Raw genomic sequence first — 19,285 nt, 5'->3', positions numbered from 1 at the left:
GAACCAAACATTATCCCCCTCCCCTCCCCCCACCACCCATCCACCCACCCACCCACCCACACACACCCCCACACACACACACACACACACACAGTGTTTTTATAGAAGCCTATAGAAGTTTTAAGGCTGGTTTTACTAATGGTCCATTGAGAACGCTCTGTTGTTTTAGTCCCATAAGTCTTTACTGTCTGGCTGCAGTCTGACCTTGGCTGATCACTGAGAGGATGGCGACTGACGGAGACACGAACCTCCACTGGAAAAATACTATAAACAAGTCTCAAATAACATCTTCAAACCCCCCTATAGAGAATGTCTTCGAAACCGTTAGCCAACAAGTAAGCCGCACTGTGTCGCATTCAGCGTTGATCTTACTTAAAACATGTACTGATCGTGCTCAGCCCCGAGGTGCCATGTTGGGGTGGCGTGCAAAATCAAAAGAAAGATATGTTATGTGACATTTTCATGAAAATTAAAATTCACTGGGTTTTCAGTCTCACCAATGTGAGCTGAAGCAGAGAAACATTTAACCCATCTGTAATGTGTGAGTGACCACGCAGGGATTTACCACCAACAACCTGTAGGAAGTGACAAAACAGGAAAATGCTCAAATTATGAGCATCTTCAAAAATACAAAGTATCAATTTACCTCAAAGGAAGACTTTTTCTAAACATGAACTCGTTTTTCTGTCCCCAAGTGGCTGGAAAAAAAACGGATATGTGCTTGTTAAAGTAACTATAAATCACATTTGTAAATGTGTCTTTCACGCCCCCAGTGGTAGTGTTGAAAAAAGACCTGAGCGCAGAAATGAATGTTACTACACATTGTGGTCTCAAGAAATACAACACTAGCTATGGGTTCTTTCTCTCAAATCAAGCCTATTTCACTTGAATGTTAAACTCATACATAGTATATTGTATCATATATGACTCATGAGTGACCGACAAATATTCTGCTCAGTTGTGAACCTACTGATTGTGGTTTTGTCAATTGCGTTGACACACAGCTATCAACAGAAATGTCTTTCCTCCATGTAAAACATCACAGCCGTAAATCCAGACAGCTAGCTAGACTATCTGTCACTCTGAGGACTATGGTTACCGGTCCTCAGATCTCTGCAGGGTAAATCCAGACAGCTAGCTAGACTATCTGTCAATCTGAGGACTATGGTTACCTGGTCCTAGATCTTGCAGGGTAATCCAGACAGCTAGCTAGACTATCTGTCCAATCTGAGGACTATGGTACATGGTCCTCAGATCTCTGCAGGGTAAATCAGACAGCTAGCTAGCTATCTTCCAATCTGAGGACTATGGTTACCTGGTCCTCAGATCTTGCAGGGTAAATCCAGACAGCTAGCTAGATATCGTTTAATCTGAGGATATGGTTACCTGGTCCTCAGGTCTCTGCAGGGTAAATCCAGACAGCTAGTTATTTAGCAGAGGCACCGCAGCTCCGTCCGGAGCTTAGAAATGCCAATAAACCAGAGCACGTTTTTCTCCCATAGCAGTATGCTGTGTGGACTATCCAAACCCTACTGCGCATCGCTGTGGAGGAAGGTCAATCTTTGACATTGGTCCAGTATTAAACGTGAACACTGTAACCAGCCACCAAAGACCGGACTGCGATGTAACCAAATGTAAACCAACAATAATTTGATCCACTAAAAGTCTTTTTTTTTCCACTGACAGACTCAGATTATTATTCCAAGTGTCTGACAACTTTATAGAAAGGATCCAATTCTTTTTAACCAGAAACAGCTCTGAGGTCTCTAGTTCTAAACCCACCAGACTCCATTTAAAAAAACAATACTTTTAGCGTGTATCGAGCCAATATATTTTCACATGTACATCGTTAAAATATGTGTTTATTTCAACCAAAACTACAGTTGTGATGACTGGAAAAGTGGAAAGACGACCCAAAACGTCTTTTCATAGTTTTAGTAGTCAATTTTAAATTCTGACGTGTATTTTACGATGCTAAAATTACTGTTTATTTACACGGCGTCTGGTTTTCATGTTTAAAAAAATGATCTTACTCTTGAACACAAAGGTCGACCTCCTTAGAAATCCTTTCCGTAATGTTGTCAGACACTTAGAGACTTTGTAAAGGTAAATACAAGCTGGACAATTGTCCTATTGACTTGCATTGCAGCTTGTTTCTCCACTGCAGACTGCAGTGATCTTGCTTAATACTGGACCAATGTCAAAGATTGTTGTTCCTATCAGGTTAAAAAAATGTATATTAATATTGACAGATTAATTGTATGAAATAATTAACAATATCCACTTTTATATAATGAATAGTGTAATACATTTGGAACAAACATTGGGAATTGATGCACGTTCATTTGACAGAGCTGTGGGGAACCAGAGACCAAAAAGGTTGGGAACCACTGTACCAGAGTCCTGTGTGCATGTAAACTTGGCCGGTGAAGGCCCGGAGTACCTGGTAGAGGAAGCGCTGGCTGAACTGGTGCATGGCGCCCTGCAGTTGGCTGCGCTGGCTCTGCCACTGCTGGTAGTTCCTCACGGTCTCGGCCGTGGGCCTCTGCCATGTGGTAGTTCTGGTGTTGTGGTCCACGTAGTAGAACCTGCCCCGCTGGTCCACTCGCTTCTCCCAGCTGGTGAGAAAGAGAGGGTGGGAATGAGAGGGGCTGTGGCTTTCAACAACATCTTTATTATATACTAAGCATGTCAAGAGTGGGTGGTTGTATCAAAAAGCTGCACTGCTGATAGTAACAGCACTGATTTATAGACGAGGAAAGAACAAAACAATGCCAAGAAAAGAAAAGAAAACAGTAAGAGGAGGGGGACAGAGTAGGAGGGAGGGAGAAGAGGAAAGAAAAGAGAAGGGATAAAAGAGTAATGATGTAAAGAAGCAAGAAAGACATGGAGAAGGAAATCAAGAGGAGGGGAAGAAAAGAATAGATTCTGCTGCTTAGATGGTTAAATCAAACCATCCCTGACAGAATGTACTTCATTAAAGGAGGATCACTGAGGTTGGTGGGAAAAAACAGATACCAACACTTTTTCACGCTAATTTTGGCTTTAAATTAAAGTTTTAAAGCTGAGCATGTAAAACTAAAACATCCAAACTTGCACATGTTCTGGTAAACTGGTTAACTTGTCCTATAGCTCCAGGAAACCAACTTTTCAGGAACAGCATAATGCTGGTGGGTATTCTCGCGGCAGGTCCCCAACTTTAAAAAAGAACGTTTTGTGGTGTTATTAGTGCTTTGGCTCAGCCTTAGACGTCATCGGTTTGTTCACTTTAAAGACAATGCCAGCCCTCAATTACACTGATAACGGAAAACAATGGGGGATGCCAGCTTTCTGAGTGACAATAACCATGTGCGGTGGTGTGTGTTTGTCTGCCAGTGCCTGCCATTGGCATTACTCACACGGCTATCTCTGGGGGGGGGGGGACACACACAAACAGATATACATGGTGGCAAACTACACACACACACCCACCCAAACAGAGACACAGCCCAGTTCCCTGGCCTCAGCAGGTCTGGCTGCTGCTCTGCTGCTATTCTCATATCTCTGACTTCAGCGCTACAGAATTTGGAAGAGAAAACAGCATCAACTTCCGTATGCTAACAAAAACACACCGCGCAGATACGAACAGGCTTGAGAAGTGTACACACACACACCCACACCCCCACCCACACCCACACCCACACAAAATCTACTCTATACTTCTATACAGTGAACTTTAAATCAATAAAAATGTCAACATATTCTAAAATGCCTGATATTACCTGTTTGAAACACAGACTCCCACAGACTTCAAAGCAATTCGATATTGCATTATATATAAAACATGAGATTTCATGACTGGTTGTAATCAATACGCAGAAGTCACACATTTACAGTATAATTATGAGTATAACTGTTAGTTGCTGAGTTTCCATTTGCTGGGTCCTACTAGGGGTTCAAGTCCTCTAAATAGACTCACATTTGTTGCAGCAAAGCTATTAATGCAAACGTACACACACATTCACTGTGTGTTCAGTGTGGAGGAGGACAGCTGGATGAAAGATTTACTGCAGGATATTATGGTGAGAGTTTACATGCTCAGTAAACTTTCCCTGCATGAGTACATATTTATCAAAACATATATTCCTCAAATCAAACCCTATTCATTAGGAGTTTTGGTGCATTGGATGCATTTGTTACCAAGTTGACAGAAGAGAAATGACAGAAAATGATGTGGTGGATTTAAACCTAGGACAATGCAGTTTAAAGTTGGTGACTTAGCCACTAGGCCACCAGGACATTGCTGTTGGTTCCAAGGGTCTTTCAGGGTTAACACTGGTCTGACACTCCGGGCCAACCAGCTGGCCAGGCCTGTAAACTGAGTGGCCATCGAGAGAACCACATGATGGGTGGAGTGCTAGCCTAGAGGTTAAAGAAGCGAGCTTGTGACCAGGTCGCCGGTTCAGTCCCCAAATCGACAGAGTAGCTGGGGGTTGTGTGTGAGTGAATGGGGGCTGGGGCTGTCCCCCAGTAAGAGGAGAGATACTAACACAGACACGGCTTCAGAAGAAATGGGTCAGGTAACGCAACATTAAACCATATCAATATAAACATTGCTTTGTTTGTGGAGAGGCAGCAGATGCGAGGACATCAGGTGCACCGGTGCAACCTGGGAAAAAAGTTAGTCGCACCCTAGAGCCCTGTGAGCTAACAGACACTAACTAGCACTGACTAGCACTGCTCACTGCTGTTGTCTGAAAAACAACACGGACGGGACAAAATGTTGTGTTTACTGGTAAACTGGTAAACCTTGTGACCGACATATAATGTTGTGGAATTTTCCTCTGGCTCCTCTGTCCTCCGTGACTGTCTCCATCTAGAAACTAAGCTGCGCGGTGCAGGGAACAACTCTGACTGGCACATGAGCAGACAGGGGTTTACGGAGCGGTAGATGGGCTTTGTTAAACCCGGAGCGTTGTATGAACAGAATGACACATTTAAAATATCGCTTGATTACGTAAACTTGATCATGGGAAGCCAAAATCGTGATTGTGATAAAATTTTGATTAATTGTGCAGCCCTAAAACAGAGCACAAACACAGCCAAAACCAACAGACTCAGGAACAGTTTCTTTCCTCGAGCCATCTCTCTGATGAACAGCTGACTTCTGACTCAGTGTCAGGTTCAATTCCTGTGCAATAACCCAGCAACACTGTCTCTAATCAGTCTGTGAACTGGTTCCACTTAATATTTCTTCATCATTCTCTATTTCAGAGATGTTCATACTGTTCATATTGTAATACATACATAATAACACAATTCTATTTATTCCAGCACCCTTTGCACTATGCTCCATAATTACAATAACTATCATAATTGTAATTTACTCCTGCACACTTTGCACTCTTCATTGCACTATTGTCTCAACCTGTCGATATTGTTTCTGTTATAGTGTGTATATATTAGTGTGTATATATTGTTCGTTTTGTATGAGTAACCACATTGTGAGCAACACAATCCAAAGCAAAATTCCTCGTATGTGTCCTCATACCTGGCAAATAAAGCTAATTCTGATTCCGATTGTCTCCTGAATGGAAAATCTATTTTCTCTTGTGGTCAGAAGTCAGGCTCAGTGACACAACTGCACCCCAGGAACTGGTAGGTTTCAAAATCTTGCTCAAGGACACTTCAGCAACGCAGATGATTGCAAACACAGGAAATTATTTGGTTGACGGATAGTCTCTCTGACCACGTTGCCTCTAAGATTCCTTTAAAGGGCAAGAATAAATACTGTTCCCTCTCTGATATTAGCACTAGCTAGTTATTTACTGGAGCCAGGGAAAATCCCAGATCCCACAACGGCCTGTCTTAGAGTCTCTACTTAGTTCTGCTATGACGTTCCTCTTTGGTTGAAAAGCATGGATGTTTAAATTTAAAACACAGGAAATAATTTGGGTAAAGAACAACAGCAAAAGTAAGACAGGGATTTATTTATTTGGGCCATAGAAATGATTTTTTTTCTAACCTTAAGTATTTAAAAAGAAACAGTTAAAATGTCACAATATGACCATTTGATGTGAAATACAATATTTAAAAAAAAACAATGCTTTTAAATGTAGTTTCTATTGTTTAACTTCGTCCAACTATTACTGCTAAAAATCATTGTGGTTTACAGACAGCATGCCAGGCTGACAAGTAGGGAAGTAAACACAGCATCAGTTTGAATTTAAGAAGCCCTACTACTGCTCAACTAAAATAAATGAGTTATGACGTCCTGCGACTCACCAGAGTGGTTGAGCTTGTGATGCATCACTGGTTCCAAACTCTACAGTATATTTGATAAAGAGCAGAGTGGCTCAGAAGCTCTCCTCAGTCTGACTTCGGATGGCTTTCATTATTTCAGCTTCCAAACCTCAATTGCCTAACCCCCCCCCCACTCCCGCCCAGCTTCTAAACAGTTCCTGGTGTGTACATCTGGAGCACTAGCCCGGCATTAGCCTGCTAATTGATCCTCTGAAGGGCCATGGCGGCCAGCAGCCAACACAGTGGTGGATGGAAGTACATGTGGCTCTAAGAAAGGACTTTTGTTCTCCGGGCCCCCACACTCACGTTCCTTGTATGGAAAAACTGAGATGGGGGTTTGGGGAGAAGGGGGGGTAACCTTTTCCTAAAAACAGGCTCCCTTTCCCTCTGTCACCCAGTCACACGCTTTGTGAAAATCAATAAACAATGGGTGCAAGTAAAAATGTCATAAAAGGGCTGGACTCTGTTGAGAGAGGGGGAAAACCGTGTTCTCGTTATGATGGCTTAGCACACAAACTAACTGATTTAGTACCAATTACATTGTATGTAGTTATAATTATTAATAATATGTTATTAATATAATATAACACACATTCTCAATACATTCTGGAAAACAAACAAACAAGAAGGCTTGGTTAGGCAGCTGACAAGCCTGGGGCTGAGCTTGGACATCGCTCTGGACACATTGCTGTATGTCATCTTCACATAATCTCCAATAATGTGAACACTTCAAGGCCCAGCCACACCAGCATTTAAAGTGATGACTTAATTTGGAGTCAAGTTCTGTTCAATGTAAAGAAATCGCTGCAATCAGATGACTGGCATGCAGGGATGAAGTAAATCTGCATTGTTTTTTTCATAATTAATTGGCCTTTGATGAACTTTAAAGCCCAGTTCCAACTGATGATTCACGACAAGATGAGTTGGAACTTACATCTACTTGTGGTCTGCAAAGTTCTTAAAAAACCTGCAAGTTTACACCAATTGGATGAGAAAAGACAGCGTGTCATCTCCATAGCACTCTGTACTTCTGTTCTAAATTCAGACTTTTCAGGCTTTGTTGTAGCCTAAAATTATTTGTGTTAAAAGGGGATGGTGAGATACTTGCTACAGTTACATTTCTAGTAGTGGTGAAACAGCGAAATTGTTTAATTTCTCTGTTTCACAGCTTTGTTCTAGTTATTTTTATGAACAAAAAAGGTGTACAGCTCTATTATCTGAGCAAATACAAGTATCGGATCGGAACTTGGTATCGGCAGATATTCAATATTGGGTCATATTATAATATTTTGGTCAAAAAAGCTAATCGGGACATCTCTTGTTATTTTGTAGGGGTTGTTATTGTATCAACTGTCTGGTGTTTCTTTAACCACCGGATTTCCACTAAGGTCAGGTTGAAGTCCAGCGTCTACATATTTGAGATCATAATAAAAAGCGCCTTAGAGGGCTTTGAAATCTGTACGAACTAGAATGCCATTCATCTAAACTGCATTTATTTGTTTGTTTGTTGCATGATATTGTAAATAGAAATGTACAGAGTGTCAGAGAGGTGGAAGACATGACTGATATCTGATAGAGCCCCAATGTCAACCCAGCACATTGGTTAGCATGCAATGTGTGTCAAACAACCAGTGCATCAACAGAGAAAACAGATATAAAGAAGTAACAGGCATACCCTGGTGGCAGTGGTCTCTCCCAGGTTGTGGTTTTGGTGTTGTGGTCAACATAGTACACTCTGCCATGAGGCAACACCCTCTGCTCCCAGCTACACAGAAAGAAAGAAAGAAAGGGTTACATTTGCTTCTACAATTCACACAATACATAACTATTAGAATCACCTGTTTTTAAAGATTTCATAGTGAATGTAATCACAGCATACAAAACCTCTCCCTAAAATACAACTTAGAGTATCCTGATTGTCCTACACTAACTGCGGAGTGTGTGTGTGACCAACAGTAACAGAGAGGAGCAATTATTATTATTATTATCTATCTCTGAAGAGATCCTTTTCATAATGTTGTCAGACACTTAGAATATTAATCTAAGCCTTTTAGTGGCAAAACAAGCACTTTTAGAGGACCGAATTGACGATGCTCACTGGCCCCATTGCAGCTGTGTGTGTGGCAGCGTTACAGCGTTCACACTTAATACTGGACCAAATTTCAAAGATTGACCTTCCTCCAAAGCATTTGTGGTATGGGAGAATCTCTCTTTGCAACTTTTAATTTTTTATCTTTTGCTTTGCCAACCAAGACACCGTTATCAATTCTGCACATTCACAAATACTAATGTTAACACATGATTCAATATTGTTTAAAAAAAGGAGAGAGGGGGGGGGGGAAATGACATGCAGCAAAGGGCCACAGGTCGGAGTCGAACACTCGGCTGCTGCTACGAGGACTAAACCTCTACATATGTGCACCCGTCCTACCAACTGAGCTAATCCGGGCACGTATAATTTTTTTACCAGCAGACAGAGGGTAAACGTTACTATTCTTCTTCACTCTCCCTTGTTGTTGTCCCCTCATGCTGAGCTCTTTTCAGCTGTTAATAAGCCTTTTTTATTGCACAGGTGTGTTTAATAATGTCCTGGTTCATCAGCATGACGTACTAACACACTTACATGGAATAGAGCTACTGGAGTACAGAGTGACACTACAGAGCAATATTATCATTATTAGCGCCACCTTGTTCCACTTCTTAGCTTTAGTTTTAAGAAGGTTCTGATGCACTTCATCTTTGCATGCACTGATTCTTACCCTGCCGGGAGCGAGTCTGTTGGGGGCTCTGTGGTGCTGTTGCCGGCCTGCTCAGTGCTGGAGGTGGCATTGGCGCTGGGCTCCGCCGGCGGGGCCGGGCCCAGGGCGTCTTGACCTGGAGAGGGGCTACCGCTGCTGCTGATGGCAGCTGGTGATCGGCACGACGGAGAGGATGGAGGAGGTGTGTGATGGGCAACGCCCCCACGACTACTCTCCAGCCCGTTAGATGTCAACTCAACTTTGTCTGAGAGAGAGAGAGAGAGAGAGAGAGAGAGAGAGAGAGAGAATGGAATATTTATAACCGATAATATCTACTGTAATTTGTTGTATAGAAAACTATTGGGAGACCTAACCCTTGAGCGGTTTCTGATGACAGGTTTTGACTCTACATAAGTCTGAATTAGCTCTGCATAAGCAGAGAATCCTGCTGGTTGTGTAGCAACACTATTGTAAACTCTAACACGGCCTTTTGTTTTTACTATGCAGCAGTGGGAATGTATTTTTGTGCCCCTTTAAAAATACAGAATAACGGCAAGAATTACTATCCACAGCCTTCCGAGGTCAAAGTCGGAAACACACCCACTGACCTTGGTTTTCAGAACTCTTATAAACTCAGAGTACCCCCGAGCTCAAAATCCAACAAGGGTGCTCCGTGCATCAACAGCAATGAAAGGTGTAGTAACTTACAGTAAATAGCAGTGTTGGTGCTACCTGGAAGGCACTAGGATTACACAATGGTTAGGGTTAAGATTAGGTGCCTTGAAGTCAATGGTCGCAATGCTGCCTGGAAGTCGACGTTGGGGGCTTAAAACTCCATTGAGCATTGTTACCACTTCTGTCTTATTTGTGTCTCACTAAATCAGTCATACACACAGTCCCGTCCATCTTCCATCTGTTGTTACGCTGTTTGTATGCAAAAAAATGGCGTAATGCGTTGTTATCAACTGGTGCTGCTAGCAATGGCTAACCTGGCTTGAGCTAACCCACAATGAAAATGTTGTATTAAAAGTTGTAAATTGGGTTTCAACTCGGTGTGACATCATTCCCAGCTCAGGCTTCCGAGTTCTGCAGTAAATGGAACGCACTATAACAAACAGATTAACAATAATAAGGCAGACTTTATGCTATACCTGTGCTGCTTCCCGGGCTGATGTGACTCTTGGATGAGCAATGGTGACTAGATGAGCCGGTCCCAGGGATCTGCTCCTCATTCAGCTCCCCGTTTGTCAGAGAGCCCCCTGGGGAGCCGCCCTGAGAACCCCCCACTGAGTGCCTGTTACTCCTGCCAAGAGAAAGAAAGACAAACAGAGAAAGAGGGAGAGAGAGAAGGGAATGTGTAGCAGAATAAGGGAAAAGTGAAAGAAAAGGAGATGTTGAGGAAAGGCAAGGAGGAGGTGCGATGAGAACGAGCAAAGAAATGACAAAGAAACATCTTCATATGCTCTTCCTGTGGATTGCCCCACAGCTTTGTTGTTAGACCTATTGTTGTTCCTGACTCAGGGAAGTGGACCTGGCACACGGACGAGCCTGTACACGTCAAGACCAGCACGCTAAATACACACACAGAGGTGTCGGCTACTTTTGTTCTCTGAACAACCTCATATTTTCCTTACGCTAAATATAACTTTACTTTTCCGACGATAACTTTTCTACAGAGAAAAACACGTCCAAGACCAAGGAATGCTGGGGCCGAGCTTAGACAGCCATCAGCAGCAAACCGGATTAAGCTGCTGCGCTCTGTTTATTTGCCAAAACTAGGAGAAGGAGCAGCAGAGGAAGGAAGCAACCATTTGACATTGCCACTTGGTGTGTATATAAATATATCCTTATGAATGTGTTTATGCCTGGGCATTGAGCTCCTCATCATGGGACAACAGAGATCACGTCTCCTCTGTTCGTACACTGGATAGAGTTCTGCTTCTCCATGACAGCGGCGGTTTGGACTCTTGGCTGAACTGTGCTTAATTCCCCCCTACAATGTTTAGAGGGAAATACCATCCAACCCCATGCACCCTCACCACAAAGCTTTGAAATAAATGCAGTCTCTATTATTTGTTATCCCACTACCATTCTAGCCAATGAGAGCAGCTTCTCAAACCACATTCGGGGGGGGGGGAGATAACATGCTGGCACTCTGCATAAGTGCTGCAGTTGACCATACAGGCTCAGGCTTCCTTTACTAGAAGTATTTCTTTTCTTTCTTTCTTTTATTTTGATTACAGTTATGCCTTGGATTTTTGTTTTTCACGTAAGCACTTAAACAGTATTTTAGAAAGGTAGCGCTAGTTGATTATTGTGCTATTATTCTTATAATTTACCATAACATCTGCAGAAAACTAAAATCAGCGAACAGTTGGTGACTGCGAACAGTCTAGCAAACAGTTCTCGATGTAGGTGCCTTAAAGGCTTTTTCTGTAATGTGTGTGTGTGTGTGTGTGTGTGTGTGTGTGTGTGTGTGTGTGTGTGTGTGTGTGTGTGTGTGTGTACCTGCTATGAGATCCAGCTGTACTGGGAGTCTCCTCGCTCTGTGTCCTCCTCAGGTTGGGTCTTTCTGACTGCAGAATCTCTGTAAGGACACATAACATCGTCATTGTAGAGACACAGATAACCAGCTAGTTATGTATCAATCACAACACGTACAGTATGAGAAAAGGCTAGAAAGTCGTTGCTGCATCAAGATTGATGAGAGTCCAACCTTAAAACATTCCACACGCAGGTCACCAAAGGCCCGTTACTATATTAATGTTAAGAAATCTGATTCTAAATTTGTCACAAAAAAGTGTTATAACAATGATGGTAAGCGGAATGGCTTCTGTCTGTTTCCAGCACGAAGTCGGGAGCTTTGGTGTTCTTTCGCCGAGACCTGGCTGGATCATAGAGTGCTGGCGGAATTCAACTGGGTGAATTGCAGATCTGACAGCCACATTCTGCTTTATGGTGAATGATGCAGAAGTTGAAGAAGGTGATGGGATTACATTTCACTGGACTAGTACCTTGTACAATTTTATGTAACAAAAAGAAAAAGATTGATTAATATCTCTAGCTGCTACACTGGCTGAAACATTAAAAGAATTTTACACTAAAGCTCCCTAGATCCTTAGATCCAATCTCTCCCTAGAGGTTCCATCGTCGCAATACAGTCACACTTTGAACATTACAGAGAGTTACTGGTGCACTGTGAAGAAAATGAGAAAGTTCTAATAGTGAGTGAGTCTCAGGCCACTTTTCCTGAATAATCAAATTCATATAGACCTGAAAAATGTGGCATGAGTGTACAGTTTGTGGTTTAAAAGAGACCATTCATCCTTGTATGGACTGTGCAGTCTATGCTGGTGTGTGTGTGTGTGTGTGTGTGTGTGTGTGTGTGTGTGTGTAGCGGCATGCGGTCTTGGTGGTGTGAGGGAATGTGTGACTATATGCTTAGTCCCATCTGTGACTGAAAACCACAGGTCTACAACATGCTTTTCATTAACACTCACTTTCTCCTCTACACACAAACACAGCACCTTCTTATGTGTAAGACACTCACGCCAGGCTCAAACAGTATCCATATTTACACACATATCCTGCTATCTAAAGTAAAGCAAACAGGTAATCTCTCTCTCTGACACACACACACACACAGTGCTGTTTTGTGGCTATGAAAGGGTTTCTTGTGAGCAGACCCAATGGACATACAGAAAAACAAACCGTGGTCTTGAGGAGAAACTATTGTGTCATAGCCTGCTCCCTGAGTTCATCCTTCCCCCACTCCCTTCCTCTTAATGGCACCGGTCTAATTACTGGTCTGGTGTGTGTCCTTGCGCGTGTACATGTGAGTGTGAATGTGGGTGTGCCAAACAGAATTTCCAATTAGCATCTTAAGACACAAAAAAACATCTCAACAACTACACTATAACTACAACAGTGGGCACATTTCAGAAACTTTAGTTGACTTCTGAGTACTCTGAGTAGCATGAGTGAGACATCTATAATTGAATGCTATGAAAGGAAACTCCATATATTTACAGTATGTGTTTAAAATTAATATTTTAAAACTTTTAAATATAAAAATACTTTTATATTTATTTATTGCATTTTGATCCCACTGAATGTCCTTTGTCTTGTGTTTTTTATGTTAGAAAGCATCACTTATAACAGGCTACAATGTAACCACACGGGGAACTAGTGCACCGCCCATGTACGTCCACCAACAGTGCTCGTTTCTGCTGGCAACCTCTCTACCTTTCCATAAACTAGTCAGACACTTAATAACAATCTGAGCCAGTCAGTGGCAAAAACGCCTGTACTGCATGTACATTGATGCACATTGTAGCTATTGCCTCGTGCTATTACATTGCAAGTCGTTTTGCGCTACCAGCTCAATACTGATCCATTTTCAAAAATTGTTGTTCTATTTTTCAGTAAAACATAGGGTCCAGGTTGAAAATACCAAAGATCTCCTTTAACTCCCATACTACATTCAAACTAAGCTACATTGAAACTTAAATAACTGATGCAACAGCTTGCAGATGTGTTGCTGAGCAACTCCAGAAAGAATTTAGATGATCAGACCCTCCGCAGATTTTGAATTAGACACGAATTAGACACGTTTTTTTACCATGAGACAATACAAATGTGTTAACCATTAGAGACTTTGTTCTACTGCTTATATTGTGTTAGCTATCTCTTTGTCTCTGCGACCAAGTGTAAATTGTAATTTCACCACAGGGGATCAATACAGAGTATAAATTATTAATTAATATAACTCTATAAGGCCATTGTGGGCTATGTCGCTGAGCATCAATGAGCAGGAGGGCTTTACGGCCACATTGGACTTTATAATTTTTGCATTCATGTAAGAAAAAATTACTGTGATTTGCAGAGTTTAGCAAAATCAGACATCACTGTCATTAACAGTTTTTCAACAGATCCTTAGTAATATTTTCTATAGCACAATATATACATCTTATTGCGATATAAAATTACATATACTGTACCATGATAGATGACTGTATCAATTTCGCCCCCGTCGTCTACACCCAGAGCACTGCCAGTTTAAATTAGGTTTAACAGGAAAATGAAAATACAGTTTTACCCTTTTCATTCAGCAGTAACACTGTCCTTGGCAGTATTTCTGTTGCATTCAGTTAGCAAGTTACAATTCTTTGGCCCATACAGCCTGTCAATGCACAAAGTCTAGCATGATGAGTTCATGATGACGAGTGTTAGACTATCCACAGACCCAACAGTGACCGCGTGTGTCTGTGCTGCCATGTACATGTGGCTTATGCTTCTATGGGATGGGAAGTTGTGCACACATGTAGAGTGTGTGTGTGTGTGTGTGTGTGGGTGTGTTGTGGTGTGGTGTGTGTGTGTGTGTGTGTGTGTGTGTGTTGTGTGTGTGTGTGTGAGCAGCTAACATTTACAAAGCATCCCAATATTCCCAGAGTTGAAATCTTTTTGCTCTGGCTTCTGTTTCCTCCAAACTTTCAGTACAAGGGTTTGTTTATGAATCCCGCTATGTGCGCGTGCGTGTTTATATGTGCACATGTCAGAAAAGCCGCCAGGGGAAATGATTAAAACTTCCAAACTAACAGAGGTGTGTTCAGAGCGAGAACACAGAGCGCCTTAACACCACCTGAAGGCAACACACTTCCATCTTTATACACTTTATATATTCAGGCAGCCCACATATGCCTGCACACATAGTGCAGAATTCAAAACACATGTACATGCACACGACAAACACACAAGCTCAAAAACACACGCCAGCATCTACACTCATGAGACCATAAAACACACACATACAAAGACAAGTGCCTAACTTTAAACCCTGGATTAGATGGCACACTTCAGCCCTCTGTTCACCAACCTCTCCTCCCCCAAAAAACACAGACAAACCCCCCCACGCACACACACACCCTCTGTCATCCTTGCCCCTGCACCAGAGAGGAAACCCCCCCCCACAAGCCCACTGCTTCGGGATCACAGGAGGCAATTGTACTACTGACTGCAAGCAATGAGGCTAAATTACGCAATTCTCAGAAACAATAAGACAAAAGCATCTGATGTCTGTGATTATGTGTGTGTGTGTGTGTGTGTGTGGTGGGTGTGTGTGTGTTGTGTTGTGTGTGTGTTGTGTGTGTGTGTGTGTGTGTGTGTGTGTGTGTGTGTGTGTGGTTAGGAGTTTGAGATGAGGGCTGGGGGCTCTATTCATTTTATGTTAACCTTTGACCCCCACACGTTTCTATAACTGCACTGTGGGGACCTCCCATTTACAATGTCCCAACCCTCAATTTGAGTTTTTAAAGGAATAGTTTCACATTTAAAGACCTATGCCTAGTGACTCTTTCTTTCCTGAAAGTGAAATGATCCATCAAGTGATTTCCGTGCTACAGTGCTTGAAACCAGCAATGGGCAAAAGGTCAGTCACCAACATCTCTTGTGTGTCTTAAAACATTGGTATTTTACCAATAGGCACATCCATCATAAACTCTTTGTATCTTATTCTAACCCGAATCTAAATCCAAACCTAGTCTTCCTGGTTAAGTGAGGACTTGCGAAATGTCCCCGTTTAACAGGACTGTTCTCATCTTGCTGTCCTTGTGGCACAACAACAGCATGCACACACACGTAAACAGCCATATTACACCTCCTCTTAACCTCTCATCACATCTAAACAGTCACAAAGAGACATTTATGCAGCCCATGCTGTGGCAGGCCTTGGCCCTTACGCTGCTTACTGTGTTCATTCAGCAGATACACTGTGGGCTCTGTGTGCACTCAGAAAGGCTTTGTGGTTGTGTGGTGTGTGTGGTGTGTTGTGTGTGTGTGTGTGTGGTGTGGGTGTGTGTGTGTTGTGTGTGTGGTGTGTGTGTGTGTGTTGTGTGTGTGTTTGTGTGTGTTGTGTGCGTTGCTTGCGTCTGCGTGTGTGTTACATAGAGAGGAGATGGATGCATGGACCTGGCTGTGGTTTTTAAGAGCAGCTTAATACCTGTAGATTTGTTAAAAACACACCTAGTCTTTGCTTCCAAACCATAAAGGAAAGTAAAATGTTAGTGTAGTGCCTGAAAGCGGAAAATACTGTTGACCTACAGTCAATAGGTCTGGAGGGTTTGAAATACTTTCTCTAAGGGCTACGACATGAATTCATAGTGGTTTGGGAATTGTAGCACATGCACATAGAGATTAAGTGATCTTTAGTGTCAGTGTTAATTTCATGTTTAATGAATATAGGCTGTTGAAGGGTTACATGATAGCAATAGTGCAGCTGTACAGTCAATATTTTTGCATTAGTGTTTAAGTTTAAGTTTAAACTTTAAGTTTAGCAATATTGTTGACATGTGATTCTTGGCAGAACAGAAACACTTCTGACACACTATTTAAACAAAGGCAAAACTCCCAGGCTTCACTAAAATAAATAGTACACTTATGGGCTAACCTTAAAGGTCCCACATTGTAAAAAGTGAGATTTCCATGTCACTTTTAATTAGGAAGCAGACTGAGGTGCTACAGTATATAAATACTGTGAAAGTATCAAAAATTCAATTCACAAAGAAATGTACACAGCCCGTATTCAGAAACGCTGCCTTTAAATGAGTTGTCAGGACTTCTGTATGGTTGTGATGTCACAACTATACTCTACATATGTAGAAAGAGCTGTTACAGTGCGTTACAGTCATTCCCCAGCTGCAATAACGGTGCAGAGACTCCGAGAACACAGATGCCAAAGACCAGGAAATGCTGACCAATCAGAGCAGACAGGCGCTAAAACTGAGCGTATCAGTCAGAGGGTGAATACAGGTATAATCAAACAGAAAGTACGCGGGAAAAAAATGTCTTTTATGAACATTAAAGCATGTAAAAATGTTTGAGTAGGAACCCAAAATACAAGTATGAACCTAAAAATGAGCAGTACGTGGGACCTTTAACCCTTATGCAAACTGGGTTAACTCCACAGTTCCATACGCAGTGACAGTGGCTCTATAAAGACACGGGGAAAACTGGTTGTGGTGGAACATTTGCACCTCGTAGAAGCCACATACAATATTAAATGAAGTTGATCAAACAATACAGTAACGTGAGATATTTAAATTAGCCATGCTGGTAAGAGTAGGCTTTTTCCAAGTGGTGAAAACACTCGAGGGTGGAAACACACACATATGCATGTTCCCTTTAATATGTCTCCGCTGTGAAAACCCTCTTTTTCAAAATGCAAAGAAACCAGTCTTGATTTTAGCTTCACCCTGCATTCATGAGTTTTTTATGGTTTTGTTCTGAATTACATTTACTTTGATAAAAGTTTCCTAAACTTTTATACAATATAGTCACAATTCAATGGTTTTTTTCTTCTTTATATTGTAGCGCTGTTTTCAGGCCTCTCTCGTGTTTTTTATGTTGAAATGGGTGTGTATTTTTGTTAAATCTACTTAAGTGCACTAAATCCTCTTCCTAAACTCCAAAAAAGCATAATTTAGCTTTGATCACTTCTTTAAAGGAGTTCTTTATTTTCCATCAAACATTAAAATCACCACTGGAGATTTTTAAACGACAGCAGTGATGTGTAAGTTTATGTGCACATGGCCTCAGTGTGATTGCCTCTCTAGGTGCTTCTCTGTGCATTATTGTGTTGTTAACATCCCCTGTGTGTGTCTGTGTGTGTGTGAGTGTGTGTGTCTGTGTGTGTGTGAGTGTGTGTGTGTGTGTGTGTGTGTGTGTGTGTGTTAAAGGCAGGACTCACTGTCTGCTGCCGTGCTGCCATTGGGCAGAGCGCCCAGATCAACAGCCATGCCGTCCAGGCAGACGTTGAGCTCGCCTCCCGCTACAACCGAACCTTTGTTCTCCGTCTGCAGCACCAGACTCAGCTGGACGTTCTCCACTAAAGGGGGGGGGGGGGTAGAATGACAGAGGGAGAGTGAGGATGAGTGGATGAGAATGTAGAGGACGAAGGTGGTGGGGAAAGGGAGAAAGGTTGAGTTAAAGGGAGGGGAGAGAGTGAGGAAAGACGGAAGCGAGGGAAATGGGATATCCTCTGTTATTGCTTTAAAATCAGAAAACAGTGTGGACCCACAGTGTTTTACCTTCCACAGTGATTACAGTGGAGGAACACCCTGCGTAGATACGTGTAACAGAAGAGGTATTAGATGAGCAACGACTGGCCTACAGGGCGGAGTAACATTATACCTATTTCATGCTGCCATGTTTTACTCTATAGTGGTTTCAAAAGCCAACGTGCCACTATTTGTGTCAGGAAGTGAAAACTGTCCCGTTGGCTGCTGACTGAGATGTTCCACAAAAGTGCCGATTTAACTATTTTAACTGTGTTTTATTCAGGTAAAATCTAGCTTTAGTATAAGTACCAAAACTCACACTCTGTAGTGGCATTAGTATGAAAACTTTTATAATTTAGAATATCCAGCAATGCACATCTTTTAAGGTTGGTGGCATAGAATGGGAAAGTCCATCTTGGCAGGTTCACTATATTACATGACCCTGTCATATTTACAAGCTATTTGGCATTAAGGCTGATTCTGGTTCTCCTGGGACGTGTTCCTATGTCCCAGTGTATTGTTTGTTAATTGTTTAAATAAAATAAAATAAAGTAATTTCTACAAAACAAAAGGGTGATTCTGGTTCTAAAAGTGAGGTTATGCCATATTAAAAACTGTGGAGAAATCCATCATTATAGTTTCTAATGTTTTTAGTTTCTTTGTGTTTACTTACTCTTGCCATGGTGTGTGCGCAGTGTGTCCAGCAGGTCTATGGTGGCGCTGCCCAGGAGCTCCTTCCTCAGGGTGTGGCAGCTCCACAGCTTCAGATCCAGACGACTCTGGGGTGTCACATTACTGGGACACACAAGGCAACATGGCCTGTTAACGCACATCATCAAAAAACACAACAAATACTGCATGCCAGCAGATTAATCCAATCAGTCTTATCTCAGGGAATGTTTTAAAAGAGTTTCACTTTTAATAAACTACAATTTCTACAGCGGAAACAGCTGCACCTCCAGGTACAGCACGTCTTCATGAGTGCGTGTACTTTTCTTTTTTTAAACAAAATTCATTATAATAAGATACAGTGGCAAAGAAACAATGGCACATAATATATCAAATATCATTTAAACAAAAAAACATGAAAAATTATGAATAAAAATGGTATAATAAGATAATATTGAGTTTTATATTATTAATACATAAAGTAATATTTAAAAGCAAACTCCAAACCTTCTTATTATGTGTGTGTATGTATGTATGTATGTA

The 19,285-nt window shown here is 41.9% G+C and overlaps 1 protein-coding gene across 1 annotated transcript in view; it reads right to left on the bottom strand.

Moving 5' to 3' along the window:
* LOC116693380 (NEDD4-like E3 ubiquitin-protein ligase WWP2) overlaps positions 1-19,285 on the bottom strand; it is a 51,591-nt gene that overhangs the window by 24,663 nt on the left and 7,643 nt on the right. Inside the window, 7 exon segments of the mRNA XM_032522312.1 lie at positions 2,444-2,618; positions 7,958-8,047; positions 9,042-9,285; positions 10,172-10,323; positions 11,529-11,607; positions 17,764-17,901; positions 18,747-18,868. Of these exon segments, the coding sequence (XP_032378203.1) occupies positions 2,444-2,618; positions 7,958-8,047; positions 9,042-9,285; positions 10,172-10,323; positions 11,529-11,607; positions 17,764-17,901; positions 18,747-18,868 (1,000 nt within the window).

Source organism: Etheostoma spectabile, chromosome 8 (assembly GCF_008692095.1).
Source record: "Etheostoma spectabile isolate EspeVRDwgs_2016 chromosome 8, UIUC_Espe_1.0, whole genome shotgun sequence".
In the NCBI taxonomy this organism is placed as follows: Eukaryota; Metazoa; Chordata; class Actinopteri; order Perciformes; family Percidae; genus Etheostoma; species Etheostoma spectabile.
This window is presented reverse-complemented; position numbering and strand designations above follow the sequence as displayed.